Raw genomic sequence first — 21,225 nt, 5'->3', positions numbered from 1 at the left:
TATTACAGAGAGAGACACTGAAATCCTATTTTTTTTTTCTTTTGGTATTGGCTTCACAATGGCTTTCTGAAGATGGGTAGTAGGCATGACATTTCTTTCTCCTTCCTGGGAAAATCAAGGCACGAGGGCATTATACCTCTATTAGGAAAAGAACCAAAGAACGAAGATTTCATTTTCCAACTTATGAGGTGAAAACCACTGGGTCTCAGAGCTTAAGACTGTATATTATTAGCTCTTTTCACCATAAACAGTTTTTCTTTCTGAGTTACCGGGCAGATGCTTCCAACATCCCCTTGGTGTATGATTCTAGGCAACAGATACCAGGTGCATTGGCTGGAGAACTTGCCCATGACCCCGGGTCCCTGAAATGCTGAGAAAGCATTTCTCTGCTTGAAAAGGCAAGATGGGTACTTACATTTTTAATGATCAGTGGGTATCTCGTTACGCGTTGCATAGGCTTCAGGATAAAACTAGAGAGTGGCATCCCTTTACATCGAGGGTCCATTGCCAGCCTCTGAAATGAGAGATTTTTTTTTTAATGTACTTAAGAAATCTGAAAAATCTGGTCAGTGACATCAACTCCCCACCCGTCACATTGTCTCATTTATCTGGACGAGAACGAGAATAGAGGGGCCTGGAGTTGGAAGAGCCTGACTCACTATTCTGGCCCCAGATGGAGGTCGGAGGCCCGTAGATGTGACTCAGCCGCCAGGGTTAACCTCTGCTCTGCAGATTCAGCACACGCTCCCTGGGACACATGGTCCCCCCCTTACAGAAGCGAGAGTCTGTCTTTCCAGAGAGCATTTCTTGTTACTGTCAGACCGTTTTAACAGTCCCAAGAGCGAGACACAAGACCATAGAGTTAGAATAGAAATGTCCCTTCAGTCCCAGAGATGCCAGAAGGGCTAAATCTCATTGCCTGGTGCAGATGGAGCCTGCACACACCCCTGGGAGCCCCGGGCAGGTGGGGACAGTGGAGCTGAGACACGAGGCGGGGGAGGACTACAGTCTCAAGGCCTGCGGCTTGTCCCCGGCTTAGATCGCCTGTACCTTTTGTCAACTCGACAAAGATGATCCCATCCGTAAATCACAGGGATTACGAGGTGACTCAGTCCTCAAGTTGAACGCCTTAGAATCGGGCAGCTGCCCTGACCTGGGCCCCAGGTCCTGAGAAGTAAGTGTCAGCGCCTGAACCTGCTCCTGCCTGGACATCATCATTCCAGGAACACCTCAAACCTGGCAAAGGTGTGTCAGACCCCCGCAGGGATGAGGTGAGGAGAGGTGATGAGGGAGGGAAAACAAGCCCCCTGCCCTGGATGGTGTCAGCATCTCCCTCAAGTTCAAGTGCAACCAGTGATGAACTCAGCCTGCCATGTGCCGGCGGAGGACTGGCCGTTGGCTGAAAAGCCAGGTGGCCCACCATCTGCTCTCCAGTCTCTGGATCACCCTGGGCCTGCTTCTTACCGTATCTCTCCCCTTCAAATGACATTAGAACGCCCTCTATTAATTGGATAGTGAATCAACGCTTTCACGTTGAGAAACACCAGGTGAGAAAGAGAGAACAGGCCTGTGGGATGCTTCGGTCAAGGAGAGACCACCCTTGTATCTCACAGTGGTCATTCCACTGATTATGATACCACTGATTATGGGAATTCCACTGGGATTCCCGTGGATTCCCATAATTCACGGGATTATGGAGGAGGAGGGAATGGCCTGCCCCCAAATGCACGAGGTACAAAGAGAAGCCTGCTGTTAGTATGATTGCTCTATTCACCAAAATATGACTGAGGCTCAGCAGCAGTTATTTGATGCTTTTCCTGTGGTCTTTTTCTCTGGGAGATTTGGGGGCTGTAGAGTGGGCCAGTGGGGCCAGCAGGGACCCACCCTGGCCAAGGCCAAGTCCCAGGCCCTGGGGCCTCCAGCAGCATGGGGCCCACCTCCCCAGATGTCCCTTGTGGGGACACACAGCTCTCAAGACCCCCTTTGCCCCCGGGGCAGAGGTCCTGGCATCCCACCCTCAGCCCCAAACACTTCTCAGAGCCTGAAGCCAATGACAAGAACCAACTGGGAAATGGACAAAGGATCCATTGGGATCCGTTGGCCATTCCCTCTGCAGCAAAGAACAGGGCGTGGGGAGGTGCTCAGACCAAACGGAAGGGGGAACCTGAGATGCACCAGCCCCACCGAGCCTGACAAATGAGACGGATGATTTAAACCTGCATCCAGGTAGCACCGTGTCTGCAGCCAATTAAGCCGACTGTGCTCTTTCTCCCTGGGGGCCCAGTGTGCCATGGCTGCAAACAGTAGCCTCCTTGGTAGCGTATGCAGCCTGTTGATTGTATGGGTTGCCCTAAGGGGCCTTGGAGACAGCCCTTGGTGGTGACTTCGAGGTCTGACATCAAGCTATCTCCAATCTAGGTTGCAGACAGGTATGCGAGGTGCCTTTGGGAAGCCCCAGGGCACAGTAGCCAGGGTCCACATTGGCCAAGTCATCACGTCCATCCGTACCAAGCTGCAGAACAAGGAGCATGTGATTGAGGCCCTACGCAGGGCCAAGTTCAAGTTCCCTGGCCGCCAGAAGATCCACATCTCCAAGAAGTGGGGCTTTACTAAGTTTAATGGGGATGAATTTGAAGATATGGTGGCCGAAAAGCGGCTCATCCCAGATGGCTGTGGGGTCACATACATCCCTAGTCGTGGCCCCTTGGACAAATGGAGGGCTCTGCACTCATGAGAACCTTGCACCACCCGAACCCTATTCATGCCCACCAATAAATCCTGCTTCCTGTCAAAAAAAAAAAAAAAAAAAAAAAGCACTGGGACCACCTGGACCGCGGACCAGCGCTTGCAGGTGCAGGGCCGGCCTGTCCTCTCCAAGCCTCTGCTCACAGCCACACCTGCCGGCCACTGTCGGGCCCTGGTCCTCGGCCAAGCCCCGGGCCTGGGGGCCGTCCTTAGCAGGAATACGCTTGCAGGCTTGAATTCGCCCCTCGCACACCCAGCTGCCCCAAGTCAGCTACTCGGGGACAGGGGTGGGGGGGGTGGGGGGCTCCTTACTTTGACAAACTCCTTGAAGTCCGGGGCCTCGTCGGTCTTCTGCTGGATGAGGGCAGCCCCGTTGAGCTGACAGCTGCAGAAGCGGATGTAAGGCTGCATGTGCGGCAGCTGCGCCGTCAGGATGTCGCCGATCATCTTCACGGGCATCTTCTCCCCCGACATCTTCTTGCGGACCCTCAGCGCTCTGCGCGGGGACACGGCTGGTGAGCGGCCGGCACACCTCGAGGCGGCGCGGGGGCACACCGCGGGGCGCACACGGGGCGCTAAGGGGGCTCGGGGACACGGGGACAGAAGGAACCGGCCTAGTGCTACAGGGAGCTGTCACCCGGGCATTTTTCTTGGGCAGGATGGCTGTTTGCTGGTTCTTGGGAATAAAAACTTTTCAAAGAAATCTTTGCCGAACAAGTCAGCATGAGAAATATTTATTTATTTATTCATTTATTTATTTATTTATGTATTTATTTATTTATTTATTTATTTATATGAAATCTTTTTTTATTTTTTTTCTCATGGAGAAATAGGGACTTGTTTCTTGCATAACCCAGACAGGATCTCTGTGTTGATGTCTTATTTTATGGACTATTTGTGGCAGAAGTCCCAGGCTAGCGTGGCCCCGGCGCTGAGTCTGCTCTGGGCTAGTGCCACCCGTGGGAGGCTACTGTGGCCAAGGGACACGGAGGCTCATTTTCAGACTCAACAGAACATAATCAAGACGGTAAATCAACTGCCACAGAAAACTAATCCCATGTTGTTCACCAAAGCCAGGTATAAATGATTGTCTGAACTCTCTGTGCCGAGCACTGCTTCATCGCTGTGGCTAATTTGAAGGTGCCGGGATTACGGAGTTCCGAGGAGAGAAGCCTGTTTATAGGATAATGGGCCAATGAACCCAAACGATTCATATCCTGGGAGCTGTTAAGAGGCTGAAGGGACTGGGAAGCATTTGTTTTGGGATCCGGCTGCAGTCTGAGGCGTTCCGGGCCGTGAGAGCCAGGACTGTGCTCCCCCCACAGAGCTCCAGTGTGTGACCTCCTGACATCAGCCCCTAGAAGGGCACGTCACTGAGCTTCTACCCAGCAATGACAGCCATGTGCTACGAGGGCAGAGCCACAACCTGGGAGGCCATGACTGTGCTCTGCCTCCCCGAGGGAGGGAGGAAGGGAGGGAGGGAGGGATGGATGGATGGATGGATGGATGGACAGACAGATGGATGGATGGATGGATGGACAAACACAACAGAATGGCATATGATTTTAACATAAGGTTGGGAGGTTGTTATTAGAAATTCCTTTGACCGCCTTCCTGGCCATGTTGGAGAAGCCCCGAGGGAAGGATAGGGCTCTATGAGAATTCCAAGGAAGCTTTGCAATACTAGCATTAGCCTTTCAAAACTTCAGACCACTTTACTTTCTTCCTCCTCCATTTTTTGGCTAAAGGAAAAATCCTTGGACTGGGCAAACCGGTCAAGGAGAGAAATTTTAGGGGACAGTAAGTTACGCGGTCTGAGCAATAAGAAATTCCATCTCAGGCAGATGCCCTTGTAGGGAGAGGCTCTGGTCAGCACTAGCTGCTTGGTGTGTGAGGGGCTGAATGGCCACTGCTCACTGAGGGGGTCGGGATGGAATACCTCCCAACATGTAGAAATTTGCTCAAGGGTGATGCCACCCCCAATTCTGGGGAACTGGAGCCCTACGTAACCATGGTATAAACTTGCTATGGATGGAAACTGGAAGAAATTCCATCGTTCCATCATTTTTGTATGAAGAGGAACAAAATAGTCTTTCTCTAAGGGAATGGAAGTACCCTCAAACCTCCTCCCCTCCCCGCGACTCTTTTGCTTTTAAAAAATCATGGAGGAGACAAGGAGAAGAAGAAAGGGCAACACATGGCCATTGTGTTGAAAAAGCTAAACCAGTGCCTGGGTTCTGGAGGAACTTGTCCTGGACAGACTCAACTTGTCCAACCAGGGGACAGGTCTACAGTCAGGCCCCTACTATGGACCAGGCACCTGTTAGCTTCCATTGCTGATATCCTCCTGGGATGTTCTATTGCACAGGCAGGACTTTCAAGGACCGGGCCTCAGTGGATTTGAAAAAAGGGTGTCAGTGACACCTGGGTGGCTCAGTGGTTGAGCATCTGCCTTTAGCTCAGTTCATGATCCCGGGATCTTGGGATCCAGTCCCACATTGGGCTCCCCACAGGGAGCCTGCTTCTCCCTCTGCCTGTGTCTCTGCCTCTCTCTGTGTGTCTCTCATGAATAAATAGAATCTTAAAAAAAAAAAAGAAAGAAAGGAAGGAAGGAAAGAAGAAAAGAAAGGAAGGAAGGAAGGAAGGAAGGAAGGAAGGAAGGAAGGAAGGAAGGAAGGAAGGAAGGAAAGAGGGTGTCACCGGGCTCGGGGCTCATGTGACTCAGTCGCCACAGCTCCACCCATTGGCAACCTGGGTCATCACCTCATCTAACCTTCCTGGGTCAAGGCCTTGACCGGCCAGGGTAATCAATCAGCTAATGAGCATTTCAAAGAGTGCTCAGTTGTTTGCTGGGTGCATGAGTGCTCCTGACCCTCTGAAGTCCACCAAGCAAGCGCTGGCCTGACGTCCTATGCATCCTTTGGGTCAAACCCCCTTGTACGTCCATTGCTTATTCTCCCCACTGGCTGTTGGCGGAAGCCCAGTGACTTGACCAAACTCCCGCGACTGATACTGACCCAAGCTGTGCTCGAACCCAGGTGCTGTGAGGCCAGGGCTCGCGGTCTGTAAGCAGCGAGCCTGGGGCATCGGGCACAGCACCCAGACCCTGTGCTCCCCTCCCTGGGTGCTCCTGCCACCTCGACTTCTCTCTGTCCTCTCCCTTGCCTGCGGCTCCTCTCCCTGCCACCACTCCTGGCATCTCCGTGCCCCACCTCACCCTCCCGCCCCCCCCAGCCCAAATTTCCCTCCACCCTGTCTCTATCCCCGAGCTAGGTTACTCCTTGTATTTGTTTTCTGCTTTAAAAAAAAGTATGTCTGGGGGCACCTGTGTGGTTCAGTCTGTTAAGCATCTGCCTTTGGCTCAGGTCATGATCTTGGGGTCCTGGGATCGAGCCCTGTGTGGGGCTCCCAGCTCAGCGGGGAACCTGCTTCTCCCTCTCTCTCTCTGGCTATCTCTCTCTCTCTCTCTCTCTCTCTCAAATAAAGAAAATCATTAAAAAAAATACATAGGGCAGCCCTGGTGGCTCAGCAGTTTAGTGCCGGCCTTTGGCCCAGGGCGCGATCCTGGAGTCCCGGGATCAAGTCCCACGTCAGGTTCCCTGCATGGAGTCTGCTCCTCCCTCTGCCTGTGTCTCTGCCTCTCTCTCTCTGTCTCTCAAGAATAAATCAATAAAAATCTTAAAAAAAAAGAAAACTGTTGAAATATGTGTTTCCATAAGGAAATCAAAACTGGAAAAGAAATATTTAAAAATAAATTAATTAATTAAAAAATACATAAATAAAATTATGTCTATCTTAATTAAGTTAAAAAGGTCACTTTTTTTTTTTTAGATGCTCCTTCATTTTTCTCCAAGCAAGGAGGAAGGAAAGGAGATTGATTAAAGGCAAACATCTCCCAGGACCTGGGTTTGCATGGCCCTACGTCACGTCTGCATCCCCTCTGCTATCACTTCTGACAGCTGGGCCGAGACACCTGCTCTTACTGTGAAAAGATCCTTCTTCCCTCCTCTGCTTCTTTTTTTTTTTTTTTTTAATTTTTATTTTATTTATGATAGTCGCACAGAGAGAGAGAGAGAAGCAGAGACATAGGCAGAGGGAGAAGCAGGCTCCATGCACCGGGAGCCTGACGTGGGATTCGATCCCGGGTCTCCAGGATCGCGCCCTGGGCCAAAGGCAGGCGCCAAACCGCTGCGCCACCCAGGGATCCCCCTCCTCTGCTTCTTAAAAGCAAATTTCACAGCTCACCAGTAAGAGAGTGAATCATCCGTTCTTTTTTTTTTTTTTTAATTTTTATTTATTTATGATAGTCACACAGAGAGAGAGAGAGGCAGAGACACAGGCAGAGGGAGAAGCAGGCTCCATGCACCGGGAGCCCGATGTGGGATTCGATCCCGGGTCTCCAGGATCGCGCCCTGGGCCAAAGGCAGGCGCCAAACCGCTGCGCCACCCAGGGATCCCGAATCATCCGTTCTAACTGCCAACCAGAGGCCTTATTAGTAGGAAGTCCCTAGGCCCCAGTTAGCACCCCTTTATTTTCATTTATTTACTTCTTCTTTATCTGTTTCCTAAGTCCCATGTCCTCCCCACTCCCACCAAGCACAAGGAGTCGCTGGCTCTTGGGTCAGGAAGGCCAGATATGCAGCTGCTCACTAGTGACCATGCAGGGAGGGCTGCCTCATACTCTCTATCCAAACACGCCTTCCTCTGCCAGCCTGCAAGGAGCCCTAGAATCTCCCCATCATTGGGGTCATTCCTTTGCATGAGGAAATTAAGGTGATGCAATGAAGGAACATAGCAAAATGTTCCTGGTACAATCTACAATATGGGCGCTCACCCCATAATTCTTTTCATTTTTCTGTATGTGTAAATTTTTTTAACTAAAAAATAAATTAAAATTTTAACGTATTGAAGAGAAGCAAAAGAAATCAGGCCCCCAGGAGGCTCCTAATAAATATTTTTTCTAGAATAGGAAACTATTAGAAAATTCACCCAAATTAACTGATGGGGACAGAGGAAGGGGACAGAGCTCAGGGACACCGTGAGGGGAGAGGGTGCTGTCGGGGTACATGGACATGATTGACAGCGGGCCAGTAGTACGGCCGACCTCCTGGCTCCTCAGAATACCCCCGCATGCCCCACAGGGCGAGCACCATGACTGCACTTTTACAGGCCCCAAAACAAGGGGTCCAAGGAAAACTGCCCAGAACAAGTTAGAAGATGCTGGAGCCCAGATAAAAACTTAGGACAGGGACACCTGGGTGGCTCAGTGGTTGGGCATCTGCCTTTGGCTCAGGCCGTGATCCCGGGGTCCCGGGATCGAGTCCCGCATCAGGCTCTCTGCATGGAGCCTGCTTCTCCCTCTGCCTGTGTCTCTGCCTCTGTCTGTGTGTCTCTCATGAATAAATAAATAAAATCTTTTTAAAAATAAAAATAAAAATCTTAGGGCATTTGCCTCCTGCTTCCACATTCTTTTCCGGAGGTGGGCAGCCCTGGCTGGGACGTCCGCGGGTCACCCACAGAGCAGCCTGGGCCCGGCTTGCCTGGTGTGTGCCGTGAGGCACTGGCCCTCTCCCAGCCCGGCTCCCCCAGTGGAAACAGGGCCCTGGAGCACATCGGAGCCAATGGGAGGAAGGAGCACACGGGCCTGGCCAGGACAGGGCTCCGGGAAGGGGCTTCTGTTTCCCTGACATGACAGGAGGGAGGGTGAAGTGGGGGGACCACGGAAAGGTACGGGGGGGGCGATGCCAGCAGCGCTTTCAGTCGGACCTTCCCCGATGGGCAGGTGGTGGGGGGACCTGGGCACATCAGACACATCTCCCACCTGCCCACCCCCCACTGACAGCTGCCCAAGGCGGGGGTGTTAACTTGTAGGAATATTTTCAACAGACAACTTCTGTGTCTATTTTGGAACAACTTGTCTCCAGCCCTTTAGGCTGAGCGTGTGTTAGGGTCAGGGGCTGCCAGCTCCCCGGCCCCAGGGGATAGGGCGGCCTCTCTCCAAGGCCAGGCACCTGTCATCTAATGACCCCCTAATAACCACCCGATGCAGGAGGTACACTTATCATCCCCATTTCACAGACGAGGACACTGAGGACCCAGAGAGCCTAAGTGACTTGCCCAGAGACACAGCCAGTAGGGCCAGAGCAAGGTGTGAGCCTGAGCGCCTGACCCAGAAGCTTCCATAGCATCGTTCTGGAGGAGGAGGATGGAAATACTTTCTCCAAGCACCCCTCGGGGTCCCCTCTGAGTATTAGTTCTCCAGAGCACAGAGAAAGCAGGTGTCATAGTTTTGCTTCACATCCAGCTCTCTCTCCATCCCTCAACTGCCCCCAAACACACACTCAGGAAAGTGGGGACCGGGATTTATAAGAACAAGGGGTCACATGTAGGAAATGGCTACTTGCTCGTTCTGTGAATGTCTTGATCAGGAAGGGACGCCAGCTCCCGGGGCTGCTCTCCACCCCTGGGCCCAGCGGAGGACGGTCCTCCCAGGCTGGCTGTATCCCCGCGGACCTGGGTCTACTCCGTGTTCTTAGCCAGGGATGTTCCAAACCATGGCCCCCTGGGCCCCGATGTGGGGGATTCTTTGTAGAACTGGAAGGGACCCTCGTGATGACATAATTCCCTCCCCTGACCTCACAGCTGGGGACCCAGAGGGTCAGAAAGGAAGGACAGGGAACTGGTCTGCTGACTCCAGGCCCAGAGCTTCCTCTCTGGCCCTGCACTTTGCCTCTGGAAACTGAAATGGGAATAAAATATAAGCAGCTCCAGGGACGCCTGGGTGGCTCAGTGGTTGAGCCTCTGCCTTCAGCTCAGGTCGTGATCCCGGGGTCCTGGGATCGAGTCCCGCATCGGGCTCCCTACATGGAGCCTGCTTCTCCCTCTGCCTGTGTCTCTGCCTCTCTCTGTGTCTCTCATGAATAAATAAATAAAATCTTTAATATATACATCCTCTCGGGGCGTGGATCTGAGGAAATTGATGGGCAGCAAATGTTCCTATTGTTTTTCCACCTGCAGGAGCCAAGAAGGTCCCACAGGAACATTCGCCCCAGGACCCCCGGGTCTGTGGGCAGGGGAGTGGGGAGCTGCCCAGGCCCTAGGAAGGAGCAGATCCGCGGTCAGGAGCCACCCCCGGCCCCGCTCCAGAGTCCCTAGACCCCGGTACAAGCAGGACCTTGGCATTCAACTCTCTGCAGTGACAGACTAGGGGGCGTGGGGGGGTGGATGTTTCTGGAAAGCATCGGGGGCACAAAGGAGCCATGGTGCTTGTGAGTGGAAATGAGCAAAAGAGGCGGGGAGAGACACACGGGGCGGCATGCATGGGGGACACACGGACGCACCCACACAAAAGTTCTAGTGTGTGAGAGCCTTGGGCGGGGGGCGCGAAGCGAGGCTGGGGTTAGCGGGGAGAGGCTTACTTCAATAGTTTGATATTACACATAATCAGCTCCTTCCAGTTAACAAAAATCATAGCACCCTCTTTTTCTGTCAGCAGCTCAGACTCCATCAGGGGTTTCTGAAAGATCTACAGGTGCAGAAAACGAAGCAGTTCAGAAAGCAAACAGTTAGCTTTACAACTCCAACACGCGTCTGCGCCCTTGTGGGGGCTGGGGGGAGGCCCGGAAGCTGGCCCCCCGCCTTCCCGCAGCTTCTGCAGCAGACGGCCCCTCCTCTGCCTGCCTGAGCGGTTGGGGGGGTCCCCAGCAGGTGTGCACTGTTCAACAAAGGGGGGGGCAGCTGAACTCCAGAGGATGGGCCTTATCTCCAGCAGGACAAAGGTGAGAGGCCTGTGCAGTCATGCACACTCGTATCTGCCCACTGAGGGGAGCAGGGGAGGGGAGTGGGGGGGAGTGGGGGCTTCAGGATGCACGTGGCAGGATCTGCTGCCCAGACAAGCCTGGGGCATCCTTAAGGGAGCAGCTGTGGGCAGCAGGGCCTCCACCAGAGAGCCTGGGTGGAGGCTTCTGCAGCTCGGCTAGGCTCGGCCTGCGCTGGGTGGGCCTCGGGTAAGGACTGGCTGTGGCTCCGGGAAGGGAACGAGCCTGCCCAGGCTCCAAGCTCTGTGTGGCTGGGTGGCTCGGGGTGCATCACAGCTCTCGGCCCAGCCCCACCTGGTGGTGAGGCCCTGCCTCCAAGGAGGTCATTGTCTACCACCGGAGGTGGGCTGCTCTTCTGAAGGGTCTTTAGACAGGGGACAGCCTATCATTGAAATAAACGTGGTCAGGCTCGGGCTGTCCCCTGGGAGCCCTATTCTTCATGCATTCTCAGGCTGACGTTGAAGCTGGCATATGCCAGCCCACTGCACACAAGGGCCACGTCTCAGGGCAGTGACACTCTCATCCTAGGCATCCTAGGTTGTGCATTTAAGTGACAGTCAAGCGTCCTGAGGAAGGGGCGCCTTTTTTGAGTGTTCACTAACATGTCCTAATGCAGGAATGGTGGCCTCCTGGATCAGGAACCCATCCTACCTCCTATTCTCATTCAACACAGGGCAGCTGGGTGGTGGCTTTCCTGGGGCCCAAGGAGATGGTTGCACAGCAGTTAGATGGTGGGAGGTGGGGGGGGGGGGGATGGCAGGAGTTTCACAACTGTTATAGCACTTTTCAAACTGTTGAGTGACCCTCCCATCCAGCCCTACAAACCCCTGTTCACTAATACGGCATTTTCCCATGAGTATGAGCAAAAGGCTTCCTGAAAAGCAGGGGTTCCCAACTCTGTGTCTCCCCCTCCTCCTAGACCAAGAGGCCCAGGCCTTTCATCAGCTACCCGGGGGAGAGACAAAATGAGGTGTCATCCGGGTCGGGGGAGGGAGTTAGGGGTGTGCATCAGGACCCGAGAAGAAACATCTTCATTCTCTGCAGCAGATTTTCCTCAGGGGGAAATTGTACCATGAGAACTTGGCCAGGTTGGCTGCCATTTTCAAATGCCAACCCTGAGAGCCAGGACACCATGTGACAAGCTCGATGGCATCAACTAGTTGGTGGCTAAGCCCCTACTTCTGAGTAGAGTCTAGACTCTCAATTTCCTGCCCACAGGTCTCCTTCCATACACCTCCTCAGGGACTCATTCACCCCTTGGCACGAGTGATCTCTGCCCCTCTATCGAGATGACTCAGAGGGCCATGGATGAGAGTCCAACCACCTTCTCTTGGGTACGAATCTCCTATGTGATTTCCCATCCAGATGCCTCCCCACATGTCAGAAAATTTCTCAGGCTGAGAATCAGGAGAGAGTCCTCCTTCACAGAGCACCCCCTCCCCACCCTCTCTGCCAGTGCCCCCAGCACCCCCAGCACCCACCGCGGCCCTTACCTCTGTGACCAGCTGCAGGTCATTCACATAGTTCTCCTCTGTGACAATGAGCTCATGGATGTATCCTTGTCGCTTTCTCTCCGTTGGGGTCAACATATCCAAGAGGTGTAAGTCTGAGCACCCTGGAAAACACAACCATCGGGACATTTCAGGGCAAGTCGAGGGATGCGCTCGCAGCTTCACAGTGAAGAGCTCCGGGGCCTCATGCCTGCGGGCCCCTGTGGTCTCACTCTAGTTGGGCAGTGCTATGGGTTGAATTTGTGTCCCCTAATAATACACCTGTAAGTCCTAACCCTTGGCACCTGTGGATGTGACCTTATTTGGAAATAGGGTTTCTGCAGATACAATCAAATTAAGAGGAAGTCTTACTCAATGAACGTGAGCCCTAACCCAATATGACTGGTGAGCCCTAATCCAATATGTCCTTATAAGAAGACATACAGGGGGACCTGGGTGGTTCAGTCGGTTAAGCATCTGACTCTTGGTTTTGCTCAGGTCATGATCTCGTGGGATCGAGCCCCATCTCAGGCTCCATGCTCAGCATGAATCTACTTGAGATTCTCCCTTTCCTTTAGCCAGTTCCCCTGCTCTCTCTCTCTCAAATAAAATAAATAAAATCTTAAAAAAAAAAAAAAGAAGATATACAGAGACAGACAGAAAGAAGGTCATGTGACAACACAGGCAAGGACTGGAGTGAAGCCGCTGTAAGCCAAGGAACCCCAAGGATCGTTGGCAGCCATTGGAAGCTAAGAGAAAGGCATGGAAAAAAATCTCTCCTAAATCCTCCAGAGGAACATGGTTTGGCCAACACCTGATTGTGGAGTTATCTCCAAAAGTGTGAGAAAATAAATTTCCATTGTTTTCAGCCTCCCCGTTTGTGCCATTTGTTACAGCAGCCCTAGCAAACTAATACAGTCGGCATGCTCCTGCTTCATCAAAACCGCTAAAATAACATCGAAAGAAGACAAAACAGCAATTGGCCCACATTTCCTGAGGGCTCACGCCTGCCAGGTGCAGTACAAGGAGCCTTTCGTGGACAGCGGTCCTGAAGGCTCACCTAGATCCCACAATCATCACCATTTTACCGACGGGGGAATGAAGGTTTAGACAGGCTGACTTACCCAAGATCTCTCAGCTGGGGGGTGGCCAAGAGTCTAACCTGACACTTTGACACCAGAAACTGGGCTCTACCTCGGGTCCAAGCTACAGGAGGGGATCAAGTTATCCCAAGGTTGGATTTGGGAGGACGAAGTGGCTGTGCTGAGGCTCCCGATGGGCCTGGGGAGACAGGCGTGGAGTGCATTCAGATGGTGCCCCCTAAACGGAGCCAGGCTGCTGCCCTGGGCCTGTGGAGCTGAGCAGCAGGCCTGCAGACAGACAGGGAAACCCCTCCAACGGCAGGCAGGTGGGCACAAAGGTGGCCCCAGGTGCCTGAGACAATGGCTCTGTTGACCTCACATGGGGCACGCACAGGAGGCGGTGCCTGCCCTTGCCTCTGCTCACTTAGCCGGTCATTTAGGGTTTTGTCTGCATCGAAAGTTCTCAGGTTATCAGCAGAGGTTGTCCCCTGACACACTGGGATGAAGGGTGGGGAGCTCTGTTCCCAGGAATGCCCCTCATCCAGGCCTGGCCCCACCTGTTCCAGGCCAGTGGGCTCTCCTCTCCTTTTTGTGGCGGGTTTTTCATTTAATCACACACACAAAAATCAGATTTTATAAAACAGGCTGAGAGGTGTCCTGGATGTGGGTGGGAGTCGGGGCCCAGAACCCCATTCACTTGCTGTTCTCATACCGTCTCCCCACGAGGGGGCGCGATGGAGCATGACGTGAAAACACCTGTGGCCACCAGTGGGCATCAAGGACCCCAGACCAGCAGCAGCAGCAGCACCGGGGAACTTGTTAGAAATCAGATTATCACCCCCCGCCACACACACACACACCTCATAGGTAGTTATTTGGGCTCATGACCTAGTCAGCATGCTGGAAGCTTCTGGAAATAGAATGATCCCTCTGGGGGCGAATGATATCACTGACTTCTTAGCGAGCGTGTTACTGTGCCAGACATTAACTCCGAGTCTGAGTGCTTCCAGGCCTCAGTCTTTTCACCTCCCTGGCCAAATGCGCTTTCTAGAATGCGGCAGCTTCTCTTCCTGGAACAGGACAATTCCAGGATGGGCAGGCAGATGGATGCCGGGAAAGCAGCAGGGATGAGCCGTCCTGACGTTAATACCCTCCACGCCCATCCATCTGAGACCTCATCGAAAGCCACTGCGGTGTGGCCAAGCTGTCGTTCCGCAGGGCCATGCGCTGAGCACAAAGCACGGCGCAGCGCTGCAGCTGAACCTGCGGCCTGGGGCCTCTGCTCAGCCACCAGCCCGTCCCAGCTGTCCCTTGTGGCTTGGGGCGTTGGCCGGGCTTTATTCGAACCACTACCTCCTCGGTGAACTTTCAGGAAGGAAGCAAGTCCTGATGGCTCACTCTGCTCAGTTCGGCCAGCCTCTGCGTGAGCTTCGGTTTCTGGAAAGTAGAGTGATCCCACTGATTTCTTTGGCCTTCAGGAGAGAGTCACCCGGGAAACACTCTTCCGTTTGGGAGGAGACACCCCCTTCCTGCTCTGTTCTCACCAAAGCTTCCCATGAGTGGCTCCAAGAGCCCAGGGCTGAGGCCATTTCTTGTTACAGGGCAGGGTGCAGTCCTTGGGGACTTGTCTGAACCCCCATGGCGCAGAGTCTTCCCCTAGAATTTTCAGGACATTCCTTTCTGCAGGGATGTCAGAATATTGTGGATATTGTTTGGGGCTGCAGTTCTAAGACTCATCCCACAACCACTGTGCGGTGATGTTTACAGGGATACAAACTGGGCATTGGTCAAAAAAAAAAATTTAAAAAAACCTGGGCACTGGTTGGACCAGGCTTTGGAACGTCCCCTTAGGTCACAATTTCCCTTGGAAGGTATGACGGATGCTATCAACTTGGACCCCAGAAAACCCATGGGTACAACACACACAATAGACGCACAATTTGCACACAATTTTTTTTTTTTTGCACACAATTTTATAAGGTCCGCGGGTCCTCTTGAAGCTTGTTCGCAGATCTCATTCATTCATTCCACAAATTGTTACTGGATGTCCTACTATGAGTCTGGCCCTAGCTGATGGAGGAGGATTTACAGGGAAAGAGGAGAATGCCTGCCCTCAAGAGCAGGCTAAGCCTGGGGTCATCAGCTGGGGGTGGTGCTGACTCCCTCCACAGCCTGAAGGTGGTACCCCCCCACACACACACAGCAGGCTGAGGATGGTGCTGACTCCCCACCAAACAGAGGCTTGTACTGCATCCACTGCTCTGGATTTCAGAAGTTCTTCCGAGTCTTCAAGTTTTACATGGTACAGTTTGAAGAAGCTCAGAGCCAGAGCAAGAGCACAAGGTCTAGGGTGGATTAAAGCCATCAGTTCCAGAATCCCAGGTGTTGGGGCCAGTGTGGGGTGCACTGGAGGTCTGTTGCACAAGGGCAGGTGGGGGGCATGAGGAGGCCACATGGCCTCCTACTCTGGGCAGCTCCAGCTTTCTGGTCCATCCACCCGCAGACCCACATCAGAGCTGATGGAGCTGGGAGAGGCTGTGGGACTCTGGGCTGCTTGCCCCCAACAAATTCCACCCCACACCGTCCACCTACCAGCCTGCCTGGAGACAGGGGCATGGCTCGGTTGGCCTCTCCAGGCCTCAGGATGCAATGAAAAGCAGAGATTCTGTGGGGGAGATTCGTCTCAGCATTGTAAGCCAACAGTGTTGGCTTTCAATCGTCTTTTTAGCTACCGAACTGACCTGTAGGATGCTGTTTTAAAAATCCTTGCTGGTGGTTGCCAGACCGAGAGAACCATTACAGACTTGAAGCAGGCACTTTGAACTAAAAAATATCGTTTCTTTGAAAAATTTAGTATTTAGAAAAACAAACGAGTTTAAAAAGTGCATTATTCAGAGCAGGGTAAATGGAAAAGACATTTCAAATAGAAGTTTTCTTTAAGGGTGGAGGGACGTGGTCCTTCTCTCCTTTGGGAACCAGGATAAACATGGTTTTCTGGCTCACTTTCCCGGTGAAAAGCGAGAGGATAAAGTACAGCAAATAACTTTTCATGGACAGCTCGGTGTGATGAAGGGCTTCTTAGAACTAACTATAATCCACTCCCAGCTGAAATAACATTTCGAGTGACTCCAGGCAGTTAAAAATGATCCCCAACTACAGCCCACATAAAATTCCTAATCTATGTGCTGTCCCTTGTACTTTTGTGTAGTTAGACACATCTATAAAATGGAGAGGGCCATGGCACCCCTTTGGAAGGATTTGAGGCTGGGGCACTGGAGAGAATATGGGAAAATTTTACCCAGAGAGGTTATCCTGTCCCCTCAATTGGAAATGTTTCTTTGAACAGCATAATCTAAATAAATTGCTTTATTACGAAAGTAATACATAAACACAGGCTTACTGTAGACAGTTCAAAGGATACAGAAGCACTTAGGGTAAAACCTGAGAATCACCCCCCTCTCTGCACCCCCGACCGCTCTACTTCCTTTCCCAACAAGACCCATAATTTCAAAAACCAAACCAGCCCCCACAGCAAGCTGGCCACGGAGCAAAGCAAATAAACAGGCCTTGCTCCTGGTATGAATGGGCCAAGATATACTATAAGATGGTCAATAAATATTTATTAAGTTCCTAGGAAGTCCAAGAGACACAGAAATGAGCAAGATAAAGTCCTTGTCCACAAGGAAACTCACAGCCCGGAGGGAGACTCGACATGAAAAGTAAACGTGAAATAGCAGGCAGTGGAGAACAGGCCTCTAGGCTGCGACAGGATGGTGGAGTTGGCAGGACTCGGAGAAATAGATGCTCCTGCTCCTCATACCGACAGAGGAAGGCTGGGGGGGGGGGGTCCTGTATCAGGGAGGATGGGCCATTATGCTGCGGATGTGGGGCCAGCGTGCCAGATAAATGCAGAGACGCTGTGGGAGATAAAGTGGGAAGCGGAAAGCAGAAAAAGTGGAAAGTAGGAAAGTGGGAAGATCCTGGGATAAGGTGGTGGGAAGAAGGATGGAGATAAGGTGGGAAGAGGGAAGGAGGTAAGATGGGAAGTGGGAAGGGGATAAGGTGGGAAGTGGGAAGGGGATAGGTTGGAAGTAGGAAGGGGATAAAGTGATAGGACAAGGCATGGAGATAAGGTGGGAAGAGGGAAGGGGATAGGTGGGAAGTAGGAAGAGGATAAGGTTGGAAGAGGGAAGGGGATAAGGTGATAGGACAAGGGATGGAGATAAGGTGGGAAGAGGGAAGGGGATAGGTGGGAAGTAGGAAGAGGATAAGGTTGGAAGAGGGAAGGGGATAAGGTGATAGGACAAGGGATGGAGATAAGGTTGGAAACGGGAAGGGGCTAAGGTGGGAAGTGGGAAAGAAATAAGGTGGGAAGTAGGAAGGGGATAAGGTGGTGGGACGAGGGACGGAGATAAGGTGGGGAGTGGCAGGGGGGTAAGGCGGAAGTACATTCCATCACAGTCCTCATAATGCCAGAGGGACCAGGTGAGAAATCTGGGTACCACTCAGCAATACGGAAACCCAGGCATAGATTTTTATCTTTAAGGGAAAGCACTTGCCAGAGTCTCTGGGGACCCCCGGCCCAAATCCCTGGCTAAGCGGCCCCGCTCACCAGGACACACCCTGGAGCCGGAGCTCCCCTCTCGACTGAAGGCTTCTCCAGGCTTGGCCTGAATGTAGGTAACAGGGGCCCCACGGCCCCGGTGTCTCCCACCAGGTGAGCCCACTTCCCCACCAAGGCTACCCTGGATTGTTCTGGACAATGAATCTAACGGTGCTGCCTTCAACCCCCTGGAAAGAATGGCACACGCGGGATGGCCTGTCACATAGGAAAGGCCACAATGGATGTGACATAAAGAAGGTCCTCTGGTCAGAGCACTTTGTCCTCCACCTGCAGCTGACGTCTGACCACCGCCACCCCCAACCCCGATCCCCAGGCCGCGGACTTGTGCATCCTGCCGTGCAGCTGTGCATGGAGCTGGGATCTGGTGATGAATGAGGCGAGTGGGGGTCCCCGTCCTTAGGGGGCTTTGGTCTACCAGAGGCTCGGGTGGCCCATCCAGACTCTGGTTCTTGCCGAAGCACAGATACCCGGTAGAGGCACCGCCATAAGCTGCCGTCCTTGAGACCTCAGGGTTGAAGTCCCTCAGACTAGATTTCCGTGGGGCCCCAGAGAAGCTAGTGGGCATGGAGACCTGTGGTGGGAGCTGGGGAAATGTCCCCTGAGGCCACCAAAGCCCCCTGTGCCTTATGGCCAGCTGAGCCCAGGCCGCCCCGTCCAGCCTGTCTTGGGGACTCACCAGGCCCCACTAGGCCGGCTCCCTGCGGGGGCTTCCACGCAGGAGTGACCCAGCAGCCTCAAAGTGCCAACGTGGCTGCCAGGTAACATTTCCTCCTAAGACGGGGACTCCGATCTATGTGAGCTGCCAGCCAGTTTGATGACCACAGAGCATTTGCAAAGATCCAGCTACTCTCATAGTCAGGTTCTCTCTTAATTTGCCATAAATAAGAATATTGGTAACTTTTTACTTAAAGGCATAACATGCATGGCTTTATAGCCAATGACGTCCCTGGCGGGGCGTCAGGGGCCCTGTGGTCTGCACCTGTTAGCTCATTCCTGGCCTCGCTTATGTTTCCACCTGCGTTTTCCCCTTCTTCTTGAGCTCCTGATTTCTTTCTTGTTTTTTTTTTTGGAATATTTTATTTTTAAGTCATCTCCACACCTAGCGTGGAGCTCGAACTCACAACCCCGAGATTAAGAGTCACACGCTCCGCCGGCCGGACGCCCCCTGAGCTCCTGCTTCCCATCCCGCACCAGCTCAGGGGTCCTTGGCCACGACCATCAATAAATCCTCCGGATACACAAGGCGAATCAGGGCACAGAAGTACAGACACGTTTTTATTGGAATGTGTGTGCACTATTTTTGACCAGAGGGGCCCGGAAATATGTTCCAGGGGAGCAGGAATTTGGGGTGGACTCCATGGGGCACAGGCCAGGGTGGGGAGAAGTAGTGAGGGAGCCAAGCAGGGGGGATGGTCAGAGAAAGGGGAGTAGGTGGTGCAGGGCCTGGAGCCTCAGGCACAGATGAGGGAGTGGGAAGCAGATGCGGGGGTGACGGGGAGCCAGGGACCACAAGGCGGAAAGCCCCCAGCAGCCACACTCGCAAGCACTGCGTCCTCGCCAACAATCCCGTGCGCTCACCCCCTCATCCAGCACACAGGGATCTGAGACACCCAAAGCCTTGGTTCATCCATGGCAGAGGGAGTCCCACGCTGCATGGGCCACCGGGCCCCTCGCCCTGCTGGGAAGGTGACAGCTTAGCGACAGCTGCTAGGACCAGGCTCCACAGACTGGTGGGGGGTAGGAGGGGGTGCTCAGACGAGAGGGATGGAGTCCGGAGGCGCCAAGTCCAAGATCACGGTGCCAGCAGGGCTGGTTTGAGCCCCCGCCCCCCCGCTTTCCGTGGCGGGCAGTGGTCAGCTTCCCCTCACGTGGCCTTTCCCCAGGACCCCGATGTCCCTGGTGACTCTCCGTGTCCACATCTCCTCTCCTGGGGAAGGACAGCAGTCAGATTGCAGTAGGGTCCACCCTACTAGCCTCGTCTTAACTTGGTGGCCTCTTGAATAGAGGCCCCACCTCCAAATATAGTCAGATTCTGGGGCGCTGGGGGTGAGGGCTTCAACATTTCAGTTTGGGGCTGGGGGGCCTCAATTCAGCCCCAGTGGGGGAAATAGGGTCAAGGAATCCAAAGGCCAGAGCGAGACGGTGACACTTTGGCTGCAGAGCTGGGACAGGTGTGGGCTGTGTTCCAGAAGGGTCGCCGTGGCAGCCGCCTGGAGGGGGGTAGGGGCTGTGGCTTCGGAGGCCTGCTCATCTGAATCGCCCGAGGGGCTATCATCAAGCCGGGGATCCCTGCGGTACCCCAGCCCCACCCAACCCGCCTGGCCAGGGGGCGGCCTGGGCGGCCGTAAGTCCTGAAGCTTCCAGGCGGCTCCGACGTGCAGCCAAGAGTGAGGACCTCCCCGTCGGATGGCGGGGTGCCCGGAGGTCCAGACAGCGGGTGTGACACGGGAGCAGGATTCGGAAACGAGATCTGTCCAGGCTCACGAAGCATGAGAGTTGTCACAACTGCCGAACCGATGATGCCGGATGGTCGGAGGCGGGTCACTCGAGCAACTTGTCCAAAGTGAAGCGACGTTTGTGACTCGGAACGCCTCCCCGCGTCCAGGGCCTGGAGCCCAGGCAGCCGCTGATGCTGTGTTCCTGGGGGCCACACGGCCACCCCGACCCCCAACCCCAGGGCCAGAGCTCGGAAGGTCACTCTGCTCAAGGTCCTCACTGGGCTGATGGGACAGCAGTGCCCAGGGATGCATGTGGCTTCTGCTAGCAGGAACAAAACCTTCGCTCCTGCGGTCGTGGCAGACGGAGACTCACAAGGAAGCCACCAGCTTCTCAAAGAGTGGGCCCAAGGGTGGCCCATCCATCTCGTTCCGCCAGCCCCGGCCAGGGGGGCGCTCCTGGCCTTGGCGTCCGAGGCCTGCAGGGGCCGGGAGCAGCCAGGCCAGGTCAAGGCCACTGCGTCTCCTCTGAGAACGACGCTCGGCTGACTGGTCCTGGGATCTGCTCTGGCGTCCAGGGGTTGGGGGTAGCGTGCTCCTCATCCCGGCAGAACTTTTTTCTCGAGCCTCTAAGAATAGCCTGGTCCCTGGGGCACCTGGGTGCTCAGCGGTGGAGCATCTGCCTTCAGCCCAGGGTGTGATCCCGGGGTCCTGGGATCGAGTCCCGCATCGGGCTCCCTGCAGGGAGCCTGCTTCTCCCTCTGCCTGTGTCTCTGCCTCTCTCTGTGTCTCTTGTGAATAAATAAAATCTTAAAAAAAAAAAAGAATAGCCCAGTCCCCTGCTGTTTCTCCTAACTTGGCAAACTGATTCCTGGTGGGACAACAAGAGACAACCGGAGCCCGGGACATTTCCTGCTCATTGTCAGCAACTGCACAGATGCGCTCAGGTCCCTGCTTCCAAGGAGCTTCCATTCTAGTAGGGGAGACAGAAAACCAAATACATCGTAGTTAGGGCGGTGGTAAGAATGATGC

At 53.8% G+C, this 21,225-nt stretch overlaps 1 protein-coding gene and 1 non-coding gene across 4 annotated transcripts in view; one reads left to right on the top strand and one right to left on the bottom strand.

Moving 5' to 3' along the window:
• ITSN1 (intersectin 1) overlaps window positions 1-21,225 on the bottom strand; it is a 212,381-nt gene that overhangs the window by 17,343 nt on the left and 173,813 nt on the right. For 2 of the 3 annotated variants that reach the window (XM_072806828.1, XM_072806829.1), the window contains 4 exons: window positions 12,056-12,177; window positions 10,164-10,270; window positions 3,058-3,241; window positions 416-514 (listed from right to left, as the gene is read on the bottom strand). In XM_072806828.1, the coding sequence (XP_072662929.1) occupies window positions 416-514; window positions 3,058-3,241; window positions 10,164-10,270; window positions 12,056-12,177 (512 nt within the window). The remainder of the gene's footprint in view (window positions 1-415; window positions 515-3,057; window positions 3,242-10,163; window positions 10,271-12,055; window positions 12,178-21,225) is intronic. The other variant, XR_012021338.1, reaches the window with a different exon arrangement.
• On the top strand, window positions 2,239-2,372 carry LOC140621879 (small nucleolar RNA SNORA70). The gene has a single exon (XR_012021598.1). It is a non-coding gene; the product is annotated as a small nucleolar RNA SNORA70 (small nucleolar RNA).

This window comes from Canis lupus, chromosome 30 (genome assembly GCF_048164855.1).
Source record: "Canis lupus baileyi chromosome 30, mCanLup2.hap1, whole genome shotgun sequence".
In the NCBI taxonomy this organism is placed as follows: domain Eukaryota; kingdom Metazoa; phylum Chordata; class Mammalia; order Carnivora; family Canidae; genus Canis; species Canis lupus.
This window is presented reverse-complemented; position numbering and strand designations above follow the sequence as displayed.